General features: G+C 44.2%; 1 protein-coding gene across 3 annotated transcripts in view; it reads right to left on the reverse strand.

Moving 5' to 3' along the window:
* Positions 1-229: 229 nt before the first annotated feature.
* The window catches only part of DDX59 (DEAD-box helicase 59), a 79,142-nt gene continuing 60,603 nt past the window's right edge, over positions 230-18,768 (reverse strand). For 2 of the 3 annotated variants that reach the window (XM_050961438.1, XM_050961439.1), the window contains exons 3-8: positions 14,230-14,397; positions 5,638-5,727; positions 4,725-4,976; positions 3,774-3,926; positions 2,840-2,968; positions 230-576 (exon numbers count right to left, since the gene is read on the reverse strand). In XM_050961438.1, coding sequence (XP_050817395.1) covers positions 313-576; positions 2,840-2,968; positions 3,774-3,926; positions 4,725-4,976; positions 5,638-5,727; positions 14,230-14,397 — 1,056 coding nt within the window. In that variant the 3' untranslated portion in view covers positions 230-312. Of the gene's footprint in view, positions 577-1,298; positions 1,587-2,839; positions 2,969-3,773; positions 3,927-4,724; positions 4,977-5,637; positions 5,728-14,229; positions 14,398-18,768 lie in introns of those variants that run through there. The other variant, XM_050961440.1, reaches the window with a different exon arrangement.

Here is an 18,768-nt window from a genome sequence, read left to right on the forward strand (position 1 = left end):
TTTAATGGGAACAGTGAAAATAACTACATAGAAGATGTCACCCATACAAAGTAAAACTGAAAAAATGCTTGTAGATGTTACTGTACTTTTACAGTGAAGTGTGATTTCTAGATTTGGAATGTCCTTTTAGATCAGGCACTATTTGGGGATGGAGATGAAAATCAGACTCAGGATTTCACCAGAAAAAAAACTCAGACATTCTCAAAAATAACTTTGACAAATCTTATACCAATGATATAAATTCACGTTTAATTACTACTGAAATACAGTGCTTTCATTATATTTACACATTTATACAGATAATACCATTAATTACTTTTGAGTATTACTTTTGTCATGTTTTCTAATAATGTCCATAAGATTATCACCTGTTACAAGACTATTCTGTGATTGTTTAACTTTCTGTTGTTCCTTTCTCTTTTGGTCATGAAGATAAGGGGAGTTTAGCAACTGTGGAGGAAGAATTGTGCCTGTTGGTTTTACTCTCTTTACAACATCCCAAAAAAGCTTCTTGCTGTTGTTATTGATAAAAGTAATTGCAGTTCCACTGTGACCCAGCCTTCCTGCTCTTCCAACCTGCAAATGAAAACAGTTTATTTTAAATTAGCATTAGTAATCTCTCCCCTTCAAAATAAAAGAAGCCTGCTTAAACTCCATTGTGTGATGGTTTAAAAGTCTATTTTTTGCTGCAGCAATACTGTATATTGGGTGTTCTTACATGAAACTGGATATATAGTATGGCTGTCAAGCGATTAAAGAATTAATCACAATTAATCGTACGATTAATTGCACTGTTAAACAGAATACCATTTATTTAAATAAATTTGGACATTTTCTACATTTTCAAATATATTGATTTCAATTACAACACAGAATACAAAGTGCAGAGTGCTCACTTTATTTTTGATTACAAATATCTGCACTTTAAAAAAGCATAGTATTTTTCAATTCATTTAATACAAGTACTGTTGTGCAATCTCTATGATGAAAGCTGAACTTACAAATGTAGAATTATGTACAAAAAAACTGCATTCAAAAATAAAACACAACTTTAGAGCCTACAAGTCCAATCAGTCCTACTTCTTGTTCAGCCACTTGCTCAAACAAGTTTGTTTACATTTGCACAAGATAATGCTCCCAGCTTCTTGTTCACAATGTCACCTGAAAGTGAGAACAGGTATTAGCATGGCACTGTTGTAGCTAGTGTCACAAGGTATTTACATGCCAGAGGCACTAAAGATTCATATGTCCTTTCATGCTTCAACCACCATTCCAGGGGACATGTGTCCATGCTGATGACAGGTTCTGCTTGATAACCATCCAAAGCAGTGTAGACCAACGCACGTTCATTTTAATCATCGTGAGTCAGATGCCACCACCAGATTTTCATTTTTGGTGGTTCAAATTCTGTAGTTTCCGCATCAGAGTGTTGCTCTTTTAAGACATCTGAAAGCATGCTCCACACCTCATCCCTCTCAGGTTTTGGAAGGCACTTCAGATTCTTAAATCTTGGGCTGAGTGCTGTAGCTATCTTTAGAAATTTCACATTGGTATTTGTATTTTGTCAAGTTTGCAGGGAAAGCGTTCTTAAAACGAACAACATGTACTAGGTTATCATCCGAGACTGCTATAACATGAAATATATGCAGAACGCGAGTAAAACAGCAGGAAACATACAATTCTTCCCCAAGATGTTCAGTCACAAATTTAATTAATGCATTATTTTTTTAATGAGCATCATCAGCGTGGAAGCATGAAAAGGGATATGAATCTTTAAGGCATCTGGCATATAAATATCTTGTGATGCCAGCTACAACAGTGCCATGTGAATGCCTGGTCTCACTTTCAGGTGACATTGTAATTAAGAAGTAGGCAGCATTATTTCCCCTTAAATGTAAACAAATTTATTTCTCTTAGCGATTGGTTGAACAAGAAGTAGGACTGAGTGGACCTGTAGGCTCTAAAGTTTTACATTGCTTTGGTTTTGAGTGCACTTATGTAACAAAAAACACCTACATTTGTAAGTTGCATTTTCATAATAAAGGAGATTGCACTACAGTCCTTGTATGAGGTGAACTGAAAATTATTATTTACTTTATCATTTTTGCATTGCAAAAATTTGTAATAAAAATAATATAAATTGAGCATTGTACACTTTATGTTCTGTGTAACTGAAATAGATATATTTGAAAAGGCAGAAAACATCAAAAATATTCAATAAGTTGGTATTTTATTGTTTAACAGTGTGATTAACCGTGATTATTTTTTTTGAGTTATCACATGAGTTAACTGCAATTAATTGACAGCCCTAATATATAGCATTGTCATGGGCAAGTCAGTATTCTGAATGCTCTACTAGCTCTCAGTTGTTCCTCAAGAGTAGTGGAGTCTAATAGGTTGGAATTAAGCAAAACAACAAATATTGCTATACACATAAGCAGAGTTCCCATTCATTATTTCATTGCCATTTCACTTTTGTCCAACAAAAGATGAAAGGAAATGTTTAATATACACATATGCTTCAAAAAGGTATAGGAACAGAGATATTCCTTCACATTGAGGCAGAGAGGGAGAGCTATAACACCATTGGCAAAGAGGCATTATTTTTTAGTGTTCCTCCATTAATTCAGACTGAAGGTTTGGTGTTTCTTCTATAGGATGGAGGAGAGATTCTTCAGGATGCCCTTCTTCCTCCCCTCCTAAAGGGAACTTTTCCGGAGGTATGTCCATCCCTATGCGTGCATCTTTCAATTCAGATCATGCATGGTCTTGTTTTATTTCTCCAACAATGTTTTAGCAAATATCTCATATAGTGTTTAAGATACACATATCTCTTTACCTGATGTACATATTCGTCCATGCTTGAGGGCATATCAAAATTTACTACCAGTTTGACACTGACAAGGTCAAGTCCTCGCCCAAGGACTCCAGTGCTTACTACGACTTCATATTTTTCCTGAAATAATCCCTGAGGGGTCGGAAACAAAATAAATTATAATTACTTTCTATCTATGCTTTTTTCCCTTGCAATTCCCTTTTTGAGACCTGCTGTAGAAGGGCAAGATATCAGGGATGTGCTGATCGCCCTTCCTGTAGCCCCCATTGGCCTGGAGCAGTGAACCGTAGCCAGTGGGAGCCGCGATCAGCCGAACCTGCAGATGTGGCAGGTAAAAAAAGCGGCTCAGGCTGCCAGGGGCTTTCCCTGTACAAGCGGCAGCCCAAGTTTGAAAACCACTGCCCAACTGTACTCTTGATTTATGTAGCATACACAGAAATAAAATTGTAATACACTGAGTCCTGCTTAAAATGATACAAAACAGCAATTCAGCAAGGCACAAAAGCAGTCACAGACTAATGTTCAGATCAATTCCCATTTAAAATAAATAATAATCTATAAAGTAATCTAGAGTATTTAAAATAGCCACTTTCTTGAAGTTTTAGTAGAAATACAATCTGTGCTTTCATTTCAGTTTTCCATAAACTCTAGCATTCATTGTGAAAACCCAGTAATACAAGACAGATATAAGTACTATCATTATGCATTTCCTTCACCCCAAAGAACAATATTCTGAGGAATAAAAGTTATGCTTGGAGTTAAAAAACAAACATTAAATCCAGTGGCATCTGGAATTGCATTAGTTAGAAGCTTTTATATAAGTGATAGACCACGACAAGATGCCTATTTTACTAACTCATTACAACTAAATTATATTTTTAAAAATAAGATGGAATGTTTCATAGTGACAGAGATCTCTATTTTAGGAAGTACAAACCTGCAATATATTTGTTCTTTCAGTTTGTGATTTATCAGAATGCATGGATATGCATTGTAGTCCTGTGATTTTATGAACAGCATCACTCAGAAGATCTGCTCCTAGCTTGCAGTCCACAAATACCAACACTGGAGGTTTGAAGAGTTTCTTATCCTGTAAAATTAAAATAGTTGTGTAAAACCTACTGCATCAGCATAGTTCATTGCTGGTCAACCACAGCTGTTTATTTACAGTTGCTCATTTTCTCTTCAGTAGATTTTATACATTAGATTGAAACAAGCATATTTATTTAAAGAAAACCTCCTCAACTCCTAATAAAAAAAGGACAAGATTTAAGCCCTAATCCTGCAAATACTTGCACACGTGTGTGATTTTACTCATAAGACAAATTAAACACATGCATATGGGTTTGTAAAATCAGGTCCCTAGTTTGCCTTGACACAACTTCAAAAATAATCTTTTTGAAGTTGTGTTTTAAATACAAAAATGGTGACTTTTTAAAATCAGAAATAAACCTGAGGTTCACTTAAATGCATATATCTCTTACATAACTGCAGCTAAGATTACTTCAGAATGCTCATAAAATAAGCCTAGAATTACTGTGAGGATTAAGGCCCACTGTTTTTTTGAGGTATGTGTGTGTATTTTATTTATTATTTTCTGGGGAAGTTTCAGTAGAGTTGGTTCAAAAGGAATAATCTAGCCCACTCATCCATCTTTTTAACAGCATTTTAAAGGACAAAGTACTCTCATGTATTTTTGTTTTATTAGGGAACCCTCAGGGAGACATTCTTGAATGTGGTGGGGTACATAAACTTACTTTCCATTACTGCTCTTGCTTTCCTCACACATATTTGAACTAGATAGGCAAGAGCTAAATTAAACAAAATGAATTAAACTTCATTCACTACAAGCATAGGCATAATTTGCTAAAGAAAACACTATACTAACATTTAATATTTCAAATAGTTTTTTCTTTTTAGACGGTTCTTCTACCCACAAGATAATCTGGCGAACACTGGAACATGGCAGATTCTTTTCTCCAATGGTTATTCTCACAGGATTCTGCAGAAGTTGATTTGCCAGCTGCTCAATGCCAACTGGTATTGTGGCTGAAACCAATATGGTCTGACGATCACTGGAGGTGTTTTCCAAAATATCCAGCACTTGTTGCTGGAAGCCCATCTTTAACATGGTATCAGCCTAAATGAAAATATGAATTTAAGACAGTATGATCTTTTCATAATAATTTTAAGTATAGCATACAAAAAGACACAGGAAAACTCTTGACGATCATGCACTATTCTTTAATTGACAATCAACACTAGTGTAGCGACATTGTCACCAAATTAAAATCAGTTCTGATTTGGGTAGTCAGAAGAAAAGCTATGAAGAGAGATAGACACTGTTATTCTGTTAACATTTGTGGGTCACTGTGGCGTAACTTCCACTCCAATCAGTCATGTAAATTGACAGATGACTACAGCCACTCAAGCACTAAATTCATTTTTTAACCCTCAGAAGTACAAACTATATTTTAATGAACATTGTGTGTTTAATTGTCGATCCACTACCTCACCTGGGACTCCAGTTAAACCATTTATTAGACTCTATGGCCCTAATCCAGTAAATCACTCACTCACGTGCTTAACTTTAAAGCATATGCAAAATTCCGAGGAAGTCAGGGGGACTACACACAAACTTAAAGTTAAGCACTTGCATAAGTGCTTTGCTAGATCAAGATCTATATTAGGCAACCATTTATTTAACAGTCAGAAATATGAGAACTCTAACAGTGGCCATTATCATTATATTTAGATAACACTCATTTCTAATTGCAATATTTAACTTTATATGAACTTACTTCATCCACGACTACAATTTTAATACCATGGAGCTGAACAGAGCTTTGTTTTAAGATATCTAGGAGTCTTCCAGGTGTTGCTATTATAACCTATCAGAAAAAAATCAAAACATTAGAAAAGCAAGCTAATATGAGTTAAAGCTATATGAAAACTGTATTCAGTCCTTGAAAAATAATATGTTTGACATTAGCACTTGCAAGCATTGGAGGACAAGCTTTCATTTTTTGTTTTTAGTAGAGACAGAAAACAGTGAGTGACTATCACGGGTAAGTTACAATTACAGCACATTTATACTAATTATCTATCTTTGTGTAATTATTCAAGCTCAGATGCACAGAGACTTGAAATTCCTGTACATGATTCTCCAAAGCTGTGTGTATCTGAAAACAAATGGCACAAATTAGCCCTCTGAAGATACCTGGAATTTATGAATGTCTGCAGTGTGTTCTGAGCCAGAAAAATCTAAATCCTAAAGTCAAGGAACTAATGTGTTTCCTGTTGTAAATTATAATTCCACCTAAGTAAGTGGCAAATTGTACCCTCTGAAAGCAGCAAAAATATAAAGACGAGAAATCATTTTGAAATCTTATTCTTTATATGTAAAATTAAGAAAGATACATAAATGTTACTATTAGGGCTGTCAAGCGATTAAAAAAATTAATCGTAATTACTTGCACTGTTACAATAACAGAATACCATTTATTTAAATATTTTGGATGTTTCCTACATTTTCAAATATATTAATTTCAATTACAACACAAAATACAAAGTGTACAGTGCTCACTTTATATTTATTCTTATTACAAATATTTGCACTGTAGAAAACAAAATTAATAGTGTATTTCAATTCACCTAATACAAGTACTGTAGCACAATCTCTTTATAATGAAAGTTGAACTTACAAATGTAGAGTTATGTACAAAAAATAATTGCATTAAAAAATAAAACAATGTAAAACTTGAGAACCTACATGTCCACTCAGTCCTACTTCAGCCAAATGCTCAAACAAGTTGGGTTACAATTTTCAGGAGATAATGTTGCCCACATCTTGTTTACAATGTCACCTGAAAGTGAGAACAGGCGTTCGCATGGCACTGTTGTAGCTGGTATCGCAAGATATTTATGTGCCAGATGTGCTAAAGATTCCTATGTCCCTTCATGCTTCAACCACCATTCCAGAAGACATACATGCATGCTGATCACAGGGTCTGTTTGATAACGATCCAAAGCAGAGCAGACCAACGCATGTTCGTTTTCATCATCTGAGTCAGATGTCGCCAACAGAAAAGACGGTTACTTACCTTTGTAACTGTTGTTCTTCGAGATGTGTTGCTCATATCCATTCCAGTTAGGTGTGCGCGCGCCGCGTGCACGTTCGTCGAAGAAACTTTTACCCTAGCAACCCAGTCGGGTCGGCTGGGCGCCCCCTGGAGTGGCGCCGCCATGGCGCCCAATATATATCCCAGCCGACCCGGCCACCCTTCAGTTCCTTCTTGCCGGCTACTCCGACAGTGGGGAAGGAGGGTGGGTTTGGAATGGATATGAGCAACACATCTCGAAGAACAACAGTTACAAAGGTAAGTAACCGTCTTTTCTTCTTCGAGTGATTGCTCATATGCATTCCAGTTAGGTGATTCCCAAGCCTTACCTAGGCGGTGGGGTCGGAGCGAGATGTGGCGGTATTTAAAACTGCTACGCCAAAGGCCGCATCATCTCTAGATTGTCTGACTAACGCATAGTGATCGGTGAAAGTGTGTACCGATGACCAGGTCGCCGCACGACATATCTCCTGTATAGGCACGTGCGCCAGGAAGGCCGCCGATGTCGCCTGGGCTCTTGTGGAGTGTGCTGTGAGGTGGCCAGAGGGGACACGAGCTAAGTCGTAGCATGCGCGGATGCAAGCAGTTACCCAGGAGGAGATCCTCTGAGAGGATATAGGTTGCCCTCTCATGCGTTCTGCGATCGCCACGAACAGCTGAGGGGACTTCCGAAACCCCTTGGTCCTCTCGATGTAGAAAGCAAGCGCTCTACGTACGTCCAAGGAGTGTAGCTGTTGCTCCCGCCGAGAAGAGTGTGGTTTCGGAAAGAAGACGGGGAGGAAGATGTCCTGGTTTGTATGGAAGGCGGACACCACCTTAGGGAGGAACGTCGGGTGGGGTCGTAGATGTACTTTGTCTTTATGGAAGACGGTGTAGGGTGGGTCCACTGTGAGAGCTTTCAGCTCTGAGACCCGTCTGGCCGATGTTATGGCCACCAGGAAAGCCGTCTTCCATGATAGGTGTGTGAGCGAGCACGTCGCCAGTGGCTCGAATGGTGGGAGCATGAGCCTGTTCAGGACTACGTTGAGGTCCCAAGTAGGGGCAGGGCGGCGTACAGGGGGGTATAGTCGCTCCAGTCCTTTAAGAAATCTGGTGACTAAGGGATGAGAGAATATGGAGCGTCCATCTTCGCCTGGTCGGAAGGCTGAAATGGCCGCCAAGTGCACCTTTAAGGAGGAAGTTGCTAGGTCTTGCTGCTTAAGGTACCAGAGGTAGTCGAGGATTATGGAAACTGGGGATTGTGTAGGGTTCACCCCTTGAGAAGCGCACCAGCAAGAGAAACGCTTCCACTTGGCCCTGTACGTAGAGCGAGTGGAGGGCTTCCTGCTGTTAAGAAGTATATGTTGGACCGGTGCAGAGCAGCTGAGCTCCGCCGAGCTCAGCCATGCAGGAGCCACGCCGTGAGATGCAGGGCTCGCAGGTCCGGGTGGTGAAGCGTGCCATGATTCTGGGTAATCAGGTCTGGATGGAGAGGAAGGTGAATTGGGGGGGCCACAGATAGGTCCAGCAAGGCGGTGAACCAGTGCTGTCTGGGCCACGCAGGTGCGATCAGGATCAGGTGCGCCTTGTCTCTGCGCAGCTTCAACAGGACCTTGTGTACCAGGGGGAACGGAGGGAAGGCATACAGGAGATGGCGGGTCCACGGCAGGAGAAAAGCGTCCGTGATCGACCCCGGGGAGAGACCTTGAAAGGAGCAAAACTCCTGGCACTTCCTGTTGGACCTGGTTGCGAAGAGGTCTATGCGGGGAAATCCCCACCTCTGGAAGATGGAATGGATGACGTCCGGTCTGATCGACCATTCGTGGCAGAGGAAGGATCGGCTGAGGTTGTCCGCCAGCGTGTTCTCGACCCCTGGGAGAAAGGATGCCACTAAGTCTATCGAGTGGGCTATACAAAAGTCCCAGAGTCGAATGGCCTCTTGGCAAAGGGGAGACGACCGGGTTCCCCCCTGTTTGTTGATATAATACATGGCCGTTGTGTTGTCCGTGAGTACGGAAACACAACGGCCTTGCAGATGACTGAGAAATGCCCGGCAGGCAAGGCGGACTGCTCTTAGCTCCCGGACATTTATGTGGAGTGACAGCTCGTGGGACGACCATAGGCCCTGGGTGCGAAGGTTTTCTAAGTGAGCTCCCCACCCCAGGGATGACGCATCGGTTGTTAGAGTTATCGATGGCTGTTGCGGATGGAATGGCATCCCCGCGCATACCAATGATGGGGTCAGCCACCAGTCGAGGGAGCGAAGAGGGTCGGGGGGCACCGTCACTAACACATCCGGGTGGTCTCTGCTCGGTCGGTATACTGAATGAAGCCACGTTTGGAGGGGCCTCATTCTGAGTCTGGCATGCTTTGTCACGTAAGTGCAAGCGGCCATATGACCGAGGAGTGTGAGGCATACTCGAGCAGAGGTGAGAGGGGATGCTTGCAAGCTCCGGATGATCGCACCGATCGCCTGGAAGCGGGGTTGAGGTAAGAAGGCCCTGGCCTGAAATCGAGTCCAGGGTCGCACCTATGAAGTCCAACCTCTGTGTTGGAACCAGGCTGGACTTCTCGGTATTGACAAGCAGTCCCAGTCGGGAAAAGAGGTCCGTGGCGGCCTCTACATGTCGTCGTACCTGCGACTGGGAGGAACCTTTCAGGAGCCAGTCGTCTAGGTACGAAAGACATGGATTTTCCGCCGACGGAGGTAGGCAGCTACGACGGCCATGCACTTGGTGAACACCCTCGGGGCCGTCGAGAGACCGAAGGGTAGAACTGTGAATTGAAAGTGCTGATGTGCGACCGTGAAGCGGAGGTACTTCCTGTGCGGTGGGAAGATGGCAATATGGAAGTACGCGTCTTTCATGTCGAGGGCGGCGTACCAGTCTCCAGGATCCAGGGATGGGATAATGGTTCCCAGGGAGATCATACGGAACTTCAACTTGAGCATCCACTTGTTGAGGCCCCGAAGGTCTAGGATGGGTCTGAGACCTCCCTTGGATTTGGGAATCAGGAAATATCGGGAGTAGAATCCCTTGCCTCTCTCGGCTAGAGGTACTTCCTCTATGGCCCCCGCCGCCAGGAGGGAACGAACCTCCTGTAGGAGGGTTTGCTCGTGAGAGGGGTCCCTGAAGAGGGACTGGGAAGGGGGGCGGGAAGGGGGTGAAGAAGCAAATTGTAGATGGTATCCATGCTTTACTGTGCGTAGTACCCAACGGTCTGACGTTAATTGAGACCACGCCGGGAGGAAGCGGGAGAGGCGGTTGTAGAAGCTAGGGAAAGGATCCTGAATTGAGACTGATAAGCCGTCCCCGGGCGCACCTTCAAAACCCGGACTTGGGGCCCGGTTGTGACTTGGAGGGCCCTTGGTTCTGGCCTCCCTGGGAGCTGGGTTGGCGTCTGCGTCCCCCGCGTCCACGCCGTCTATTGAGGTCTTGCCTCTGACGGGGTGGGAAGTATGGGCGCCGTGTTTGGGGCCTGAAGGGTCTACGCTGGGTGGACGGGGTATGCATCCCCAGTGAGCGAATAATGACCCGATTGTCTTTTAGATTTTGCAATTTTGAGTCCGTCTTCTCCGAGAACAACCCTTTCCCGTCAAAGGGTAGGTCTTGGATAGTGTATTGTAGTTCTGGAGGTAGTGTGGAAGCTTGCAGCCATGAGATGCGCCGCATGGTTATTCCTGACGCAATAGTTCTGGCTGCCGAATCAGCTGCATCGAGGGAGGCCTGGAGGGCAGTCCTGGCCACCTTCTTACCTTCCTCCAGGAATGCGTTGAATTCTGGGCGTGAGTCCTGGGGTAGCAGTTCTGCGAACTTACCCACCTCCACCCATATGTTGTGGTTATAACGTCCTAGAAGGGCCTGCTGGTTGGCCACACGGAGTTGCAAGGCCCCCGCTGAGTAGACCTTGCGACCCATGAGGTCCATGCGCTTAGCCTCCTTGGACTTGGGGGCCGGTGCCTGTTGTCCATGTCGTTCCCTGTCGTTGACCGACTGGGCCACGAGGGAGGAGGGGGGAGGGTGTACATACAGGTACTCGTACCCTCGAGAGGGTACCATGTACTTCCTCTCCACCCCTTTAGCTGTCGGCGGGATGGAGGCTGGTGACTGCCACAGGTTTTCGGTGGTAGACTGAATAGTCCATATAAACGGTAGAGCTACTCGGGTAGGGGCATCTGCCGATAGGATGCTCACCACCGGGTCCTGAACCTCTGAGACTTCCTCCACGGGGAGGTTGATATTAAGGGCCACCCTATGGAGGAGGTCCTGGTGGGCCCTGAGATCTATTGGTGGAGGACCCGATGTTGAAGTCCCGGCCACTGCCTCGTCCGGCGAGGAGGAGGAGGAGACTCCGGGGATGAGGTCATCCTGTGCGGCGTCTCGTTGTTCCTCTGGTTCCTGCTCGTGACAGCCCGGTGAGCCTGGACGCGGCTGTTTGTCCGACTCAATCACGGGAGGTCGGGAAACAGTGGCCTCTGGCACCCGATGCTCTGCAGTAGTGGGACGTGGCTGAGGTAGGGGGGCACCCTGGGTCTGTTGGTAAGCCCATGGTGTCCAGAAACCCCACTGTTGGGCACTCGTGTCCTGTGTGTGTGGGTCTTGAAACTCTCCCAGCGGTACTTCGGGTTCGTAATAGCTACCAGCATGGGAGGATGCCGACGTGCCTCTTGATGGCCACGGTGGTGCTGCAAAGGTCGGTGCCGAGGTGCCGACCGACCTCACACCTCTGGATACTGGCGACCGGTGCTGGTATCGGTGGGGAGAGCGAGACCGGGACCTGCGACCGGCTCGGTGCCGGGAGGTCGACCGGGATTGCGAGTGCCGTTGTCTGGATCTGCTTCTGTAGGCACGGTGCTCCCTGCGGTGCCGTGAGCTGGAGCGGTGCCGGGAGTACAAAGTTGACGCACGTGACGTCGACCGGTGCCGGGAGCCTGACCGATGCCGGGAGCGTGAGCGGTACCGGGGTGATCGGTGCCGAGAGCTCGACCGGTGCCTAGGCGATCGCCGTCGAGGTGATCGGTGCCGGGAGCCCGATCGGTACCGGGATCGGGATCGGGACCGACGCCGTGAGCCTGAACGGCGTCTTGAAGCTGAGCGTCTGCCGGACCGCGACCTGGAGCGGTGCCGGTCTGTTACACTGACCGAAGTTGGTCTGGTCAGGGTCGGCTTGCCCATAGAACACAGGACCCGCACCGGCGGTGCCGGGGGTAAGGGCATGGGTGCCTCCGTAATGGCGATCAGCTCTCTCGCCGCGGCAAATGTCTCCGGGGTAGTAGGTGTGGAGAGCTCTACCACTGTGTGCACCGGGGAGCTACCAGGTGCCGGACTCGACGGACCTCGCGGGGCCGGAGTCGACGGTACCGGTTTGGGCGGTGCCACGGTCGGTATCGGTGCCGGGCAATCCGCCTTCTGCGCAGGGTCTGGCTGCGGGGCGGCTGATGGTGAGACGATTTGTGCCTTCGCCGCCATCGGTCTCGGGGAGGTGGAGCGGCTCTGGCCCGGTTTCGGTGCCGCCTTCTTGGAGGAGGTACTCGGTGCCGCGGTGCCCTTGCTCACCGGCTTGCTTGCGCTCTGAGCCGAGGGCGAAGGTGTCAAGGCCGCTTCCATTAGGAGCTGTCTTAATCTGATGTCCCGCTCCTTTTTGGTCCTTGGTTTAAAGGACTTGCAGATTGAGCACTTAGCAGTTAAGTGCGACTCCCCTAGGCATTTTAAGCAGGAGTCATGAGGGTCTCCCACAGGCATAGGTTTGTGACAAGCCGAACAGGGCTTGAAACCGGAGGAGCCGGGCATGGGCTCCGGCTCCCCGTGTGGGGGAGGGGGGGGGTACCCCGATCCCCTCGCTACCACTAAAAACTAAACTAACAACACTAAATTACTGACTATTGATAACTATAAACTATCTATATACAATAATTAACTATGTACAACGAAAGCTAAATGAGCTGCTAGGGAGTGTGGAGATCAGCGAAGCCGCGCTCCACAGTTCCAACGACCGACACGGGCGGTAAGAAGGAACTGAAGGGTGGCCGGGTCGGCTGGGATATATATTGGGCGCCATGGCGGCGCCACTCCAGGGGGCGCCCAGCCGACCCGACTGGGTTGCTAGGGTAAAAGTTTCTCCGACGAACGTGCACGCGGCGCGCGCACACCTAACTGGAATGCATATGAGCAATCACTCGAAGAAGAAGGTTGCTTTTCTTTTTTTGGTAGTTTGGGTTCTGTAGTTTCTGCATCTGAGTGTTACTCTTAAGACATCTGAAAGCATTCTCCACATCTCATCCCTCTCAGATTTTGGAATGCACTTCAGATTCTTAAACTTTGTGTCGAGTGCTAAATCTAACCTTATAAATCTCACACGGTACCTTCTTTGTGTTCTGTCAACTCTGCTGTGAGTGTGTTCTTAAAACGAATGTGCTGGGTCATCATCCAAGACTGCTATGACATGAAATATATGGCAGAATGTGGGTAAAACAGAAAAGGAGACATACTGTTCTCCCCCAAGGAGTTCAGTCACAAATTTAATTAACGCATTATTTTTTTAATGAGCATCATTAGCATGGAAGCATGTCCTCTGGAATGGTGGCTGAAGCATGAAGGGACATATGACTGTTCAGCATATCTAGCACATAAATAACTTGCAATGCCGGCTACAAAAGTGCCATGTGAACACCTGCTCTCTCTTTCAGGTGATACTGTAAATAATAAGCAGTCAGCAGTATCTCCTGTAATTTTAAACAAACTTGCTTGTCTTAGCAATTGGCTGAACAAGAAGTAGGACTGAGTGGACTTGTAGGCTCTAAAGTTTTACATTGTTTTGTTTTTGAGTGCAGTTATGTAACCAAGAAAAACCTAGATTTGTAAATTACATTTTCATGATAAAAACTGCACTATAGTACTTGCCCATCAGAGGATTTCATAAGGCCCAAAGCCTGCTTCAACACAATACACTAACAGCGGATTCATTAGTATTTTGTGTTCTTTACCTTTTTTTTTTAATCACTTTTTATAATTCTGATACAAAGAAATCAGTGTATAAAAATGTATTTAGATGGGTTGTTTCTATGTACAGTATTGTCTATTTAAAAACATACAAAACCAGCTGAACTTAAAATATAAAATCAATACAGGTGACTATAAATCTGATTAAAATATGTAGAATCTGGTTTGGCCCCAACAAGCTTGTGGTTTAGATTTATATGGCCCTCCTGCGTAATGATGTAAAAACTTTTGACTTTTCTACACATGCCATAAAAACATCTTTCTTCAAGGGACTCTTTCACACAATAGTTCTTACCTTAACAGTTTGTTTCAGACGATGAAGTTGGGGTGGCAGTGGTAAACCTCCTACAAGAAGAACTGTTCTCATGTTTGGCAGACCAATCATCAGCTCTTTAGCTTGTCTCTCTATCTGAATTGCTAACTCTCTTGTTGGTGTCAGAATAAGTGCAGATGGAGTTTTAGTCTAAAAATAAAGAAAAAAAAAAACTTCTATCCACCATAGAATTTTCATTCTTAGGTAAAAACCTAACATAAATCTTTCTATAGTGACATAGTTATGTAGTACAATCATTTTGATCTAATTAGCTAGTAAACAGCCTACTAAAATCATTCATGAAGCCAACTCTAATATTCAACTGAAAGATAAATGATTCTAATTGACATTTAGGTCCCTTTACACTGCTCTGGCAGTGAGTGCAATGTAATGTATACCAACTTCAAAGCTCCTTTATGCGCCAGAGCAGTGTAAAGGGCCTTTAGGTATGTTTACTCAGCAAAGAATAACCTCCAGCTGGCCTGTGCAAGCCAAGTCAGGCTTGAGGAGTTCAGGCTGCAGGGTTGATTCACTTCTGGGTTTGGGCTAGAGCCCAATCTCTAGGACCCTGCGAAGTTTGTGGGGGTGGGGGCGGCTCCAGCCTGGCCCTGGAAATCTACACAGCAATGAAACAGCCCCACAAGCCTGAGTCGGCTGGCCTAGGCCAACCCTGGGTTTTTCTTTGCTGAGTAGACCTTTAGTGTGAATGAGAATCAGGACCAGAATTTTCAAAGCAATTCAGTGCATTTTCTTTTTATAACAGACAGATGCCTATGTGATTTATAATGCCTTTTATGTATTTTTGTCAGGTAACAAATGCATCACTTCTAGCTGCTTTCTAAATCAAAGCATCCTTTAACTGTTCTTCTCAATACTGTACTGGACACTAAAGACAGGATGCAGGCTAAGCCTTAAAACAGGAAAAATTATCTTAGATGTGTCGTTATTCCCCTGCCAACATTAAGAGATAACTGGACCGAGAATTAACCAAGAAATAGAATTAACTTGATTATAATTTTTATATGCATTATAATATGCTGAAACTGTAATTTAATTTAGTCTACTGTATAAATAATACATCTATACAGCTGTGAAACTAGAAAGATCACAACTGTCTAGGCCTGAAAATAATATTTATCTAGGTTGTTTTCCCCAACATTACAATAACAAGGACTTGTTTACCAAGAAAATAGATTTCTCTTTTTGTAGACTATTGTTTATTCAAACTGTTGTTTAAAAAAAGAAAGAAAGAAAGAAGAAGAGTGGATTTACAAATCCATGGAAGACTATATTGCCCTACTTAATTCTAGAAACCAAAAGCCTGTATATATCGACACAGTCAATAAATAAAGTTAAAAAAATACTCTTAACACTACTACAATCATAGGGCTTTGTCTATATGGTGCTTAAGTTCCCACTAATGAAGAGTGCACTAACGGGCCCACGTGGACCATGCTGGCATGCACTAAAAGTTCCCTTGTGTGTACTAATGTAGTCTCATTTCAAAAAACCTCCCGTTTTTACATTAACGTGCATGAGGGAACTTGTAGCACTAGCAGGGTCCACGCAGGGCAGTCAGTGCACAATACTAAATTTACATCCTCATTGGTGTGGACTAATGCGCTGTGTAGACAAGCCCTAAAGCCCAGAATTACAACTGAGAAGCAGGGCTCAGATGTAAATAGTTAACATTTCTAATTGTATCTATACATAGGGTACAGGTATCATCCATCCCTTCCCTGCCTGCCCCGCAAGACAGACAGGTCAGAAGTGGAGCCATTCCATGGCCTCAACTAATCTCCGGGCTACAGTAGTTATTGTGTGTGCTTGGCTACCCCTCTCTGTGGAGTAACCGGGAAAAAAACTACTTAACTGGCACAGTCACTGAATTATCAGGCTCAATTCTGCCCCTTGGCAGCCATAAGAAGAATTTCCGTAGCTGTGCAAACCTACTGTGCAGATTCTCAGCATCTTGTCCCTTCTGAGCAGCAGCAAAAAAGGTTACTCACTTTGTGCAGTAACTGCAGTTCTTCAAGATGTGAATCCCTACGGGTGCTCCACTTCAGGTGCACATGCACCTCTCAAACCCTCCATCTGAAATTTTCAGTGTGCAGTGTCCTTTAGCACAATGCATGCACTATGCCTCCTCAGGTCAGACACCAAGGCAACACAGAAGCCTGCGGGTGAACCATCCGCAGTTCCTTTTCCTCCCAGATGTCCCATAGAGAACAGCCTGAAGTAGAGGGAAAAAAGAGGGTGGGTAGTGGAGCAACCATAGGGACACACAAGTCGAAGAACCGCAGTTAAGGCACAAAGTGAATAACCTCTTCTTCTTCTTCAAGTCATGTCCCTATGGGTACTCCACTTTAGGTGACTTCTGAGCAGTATTCCTAGAGGGAGGAAGCAGCTTTGGAATTGAGTCTAGAACTGAAGATGATACTGCAGTATCAAGTGCTTCATCAGATCTGCTGGCACTGATTAAAGCATAGTGTTTCAAAAACATTTGTACTGGGGCCCATATAGAGACCCTACATATCTCAGATACTGGCACATTCTTAAGTAATGCTGCAGATGTTGCTTGTGATCTGGTCGAATGTGCTATTACTCTTGGGGGGAAGAGAGGGAGAGATGAACACCTGCAGCAGCATAAGTAATAATTAAATCAAAATATCCATCTCAATAAAGTCTAAGCAGAGATTGTGGACCTCTGGGATCTATCCATGGAGGAGATGAAGTGTCTAGATGACTTTCAAAATTGCTTAGTCCTATCTAAATAGAAAGCCAATGCCCTTTGGACATCCAGGGTATAATAACAAACAGAGAGCTATGAGACTGGAAAAAACACGGTTAGATGACTGGATTGGTGAAGGTGGAATTCAGATGGAATCTAGGTAAGAATTTAGCGTGTGGACTTAAAGACACTTGGTCCTTAAAGATATATGGGGAGGAGGATCTGCCATCAAGATGCCAATCTCCCCAACCCTATGGACTGACACGATGGCTAGTAAAAAAGAGACTGTTTTCATAGATATAATGGAGTACAGAGCTGGTTGCCATAGATTCAGATAGAGGTCTCATAAGGTAACCAAGTACCAAGTTGAGGTTCCAGGTTGGGGTGGGGTCTCTAATTTGAGGGTAGAGATTCCCCAAACCCTTAATAAACCTAGTCAATATCAAGTGAGCAAAAATGAAGAATACTTTTAACAAAGAATGAAAGGCTGATACTTGGACCTTAATCAAACTAACCGATAACCCCTATTTCCTCAGATGCAACAGGTAATGCAGGATGGCAGAGATTCTGGTAGGAAGCAGCAACACCACCACCAATAGAAGAAACTCTTCCATTTCTGCAGGTAAGTAGTACAAGTTGACCTCTTTCTACTATTCAGTAACATCTGTTATACCTCTTGTACCTGTTGTATTTCCACAGAGCAGAAGGATTCTAACTCTGTGAACCACTGAGGAATCACACCCTGAGACAGAATTGCTAGGTTAGGAAGAAGCACATGGCCCACACTCAATGAAAGGAGATGAGGAGTGGACAGGAGCTTGAGCTACATTTGGACACAGATGAAGCAAGTAAGGGTACCAAGCTTGTCTCAGCCATGTCAGCACTATATGGATAACTTTGGCTATCTCCTGTCTGATTTTGCTCATCATTCTTAGTATCAGCTGTGTTGTGGGAAAGGCATAGAACGGACTCTTCTTACAAGACAGAAAAGAGGTGTCCCCCAAGGATTGATGGTCCAGACCTCCTCTTGAGCAGAGAAGAGGGCACACTTCCTGTTTCTAAAGGTGGCAGAGATCTCCAGCAGTCTCCCTTTTTTTTGAATATGCTGTGGAGAACTTGTGCATTTGTAGTCTTGAGAGCAGTGCCAACGTCATCAGCTGTGTTGTTCTGAATACCCGGGAAATAGACTGCTGAAATTTGGGTCTGATGAGCTATGCACCAGTTCCATAGTTTCATGGCCTTAGCACACAGGAGGAGGATCCTGTTCCTTCCTGTTCATTAAAACAGAACATGCAGGATACGTTGTCTGTCATGATCCTCATTGATTTACCCGTCATAAATATAAAGGGAAGGGTAACAACCTTTATGAATGCACTAACATAAATCCCTCCTGGCCAGAGGTACAGAATCACTTACCTGTAAAGGGTTAATCAGTTCAATTTAACTTAGCTGGCACCTGACCAGAAGGACCAATGGGGAAAGAAGATACTTTCAAATCTAGGGCAGGGAAGGTTTTGTTTGTGCTCTTTGTTGGTTCCCTCTCGGGACAAAGAGAGAGACCAAGCAGGTAACCCACCTCCTAAAAAGATCCTGAACTGATACATCTAAAAATTACAGAAATTGTAAGTAATAGCAAGGAAATGCGTTAGATTATCTTTTGTTTTAGCTTATGAATTTTCCCTATGCTAAGAGGGAGGTTTATTCCTGTTTTTGTAACTTTGAAGTTGAGCCTAGAGGGGAATTCTCTGTGTTTTAAATCTTTTTATTTACCCTGTAAAGTTATCTTCCAC

The sequence above is a fragment of the Gopherus flavomarginatus genome, chromosome 7 (assembly GCF_025201925.1).
Source record: "Gopherus flavomarginatus isolate rGopFla2 chromosome 7, rGopFla2.mat.asm, whole genome shotgun sequence".
NCBI classification, from domain to species: domain Eukaryota; kingdom Metazoa; phylum Chordata; order Testudines; family Testudinidae; genus Gopherus; species Gopherus flavomarginatus.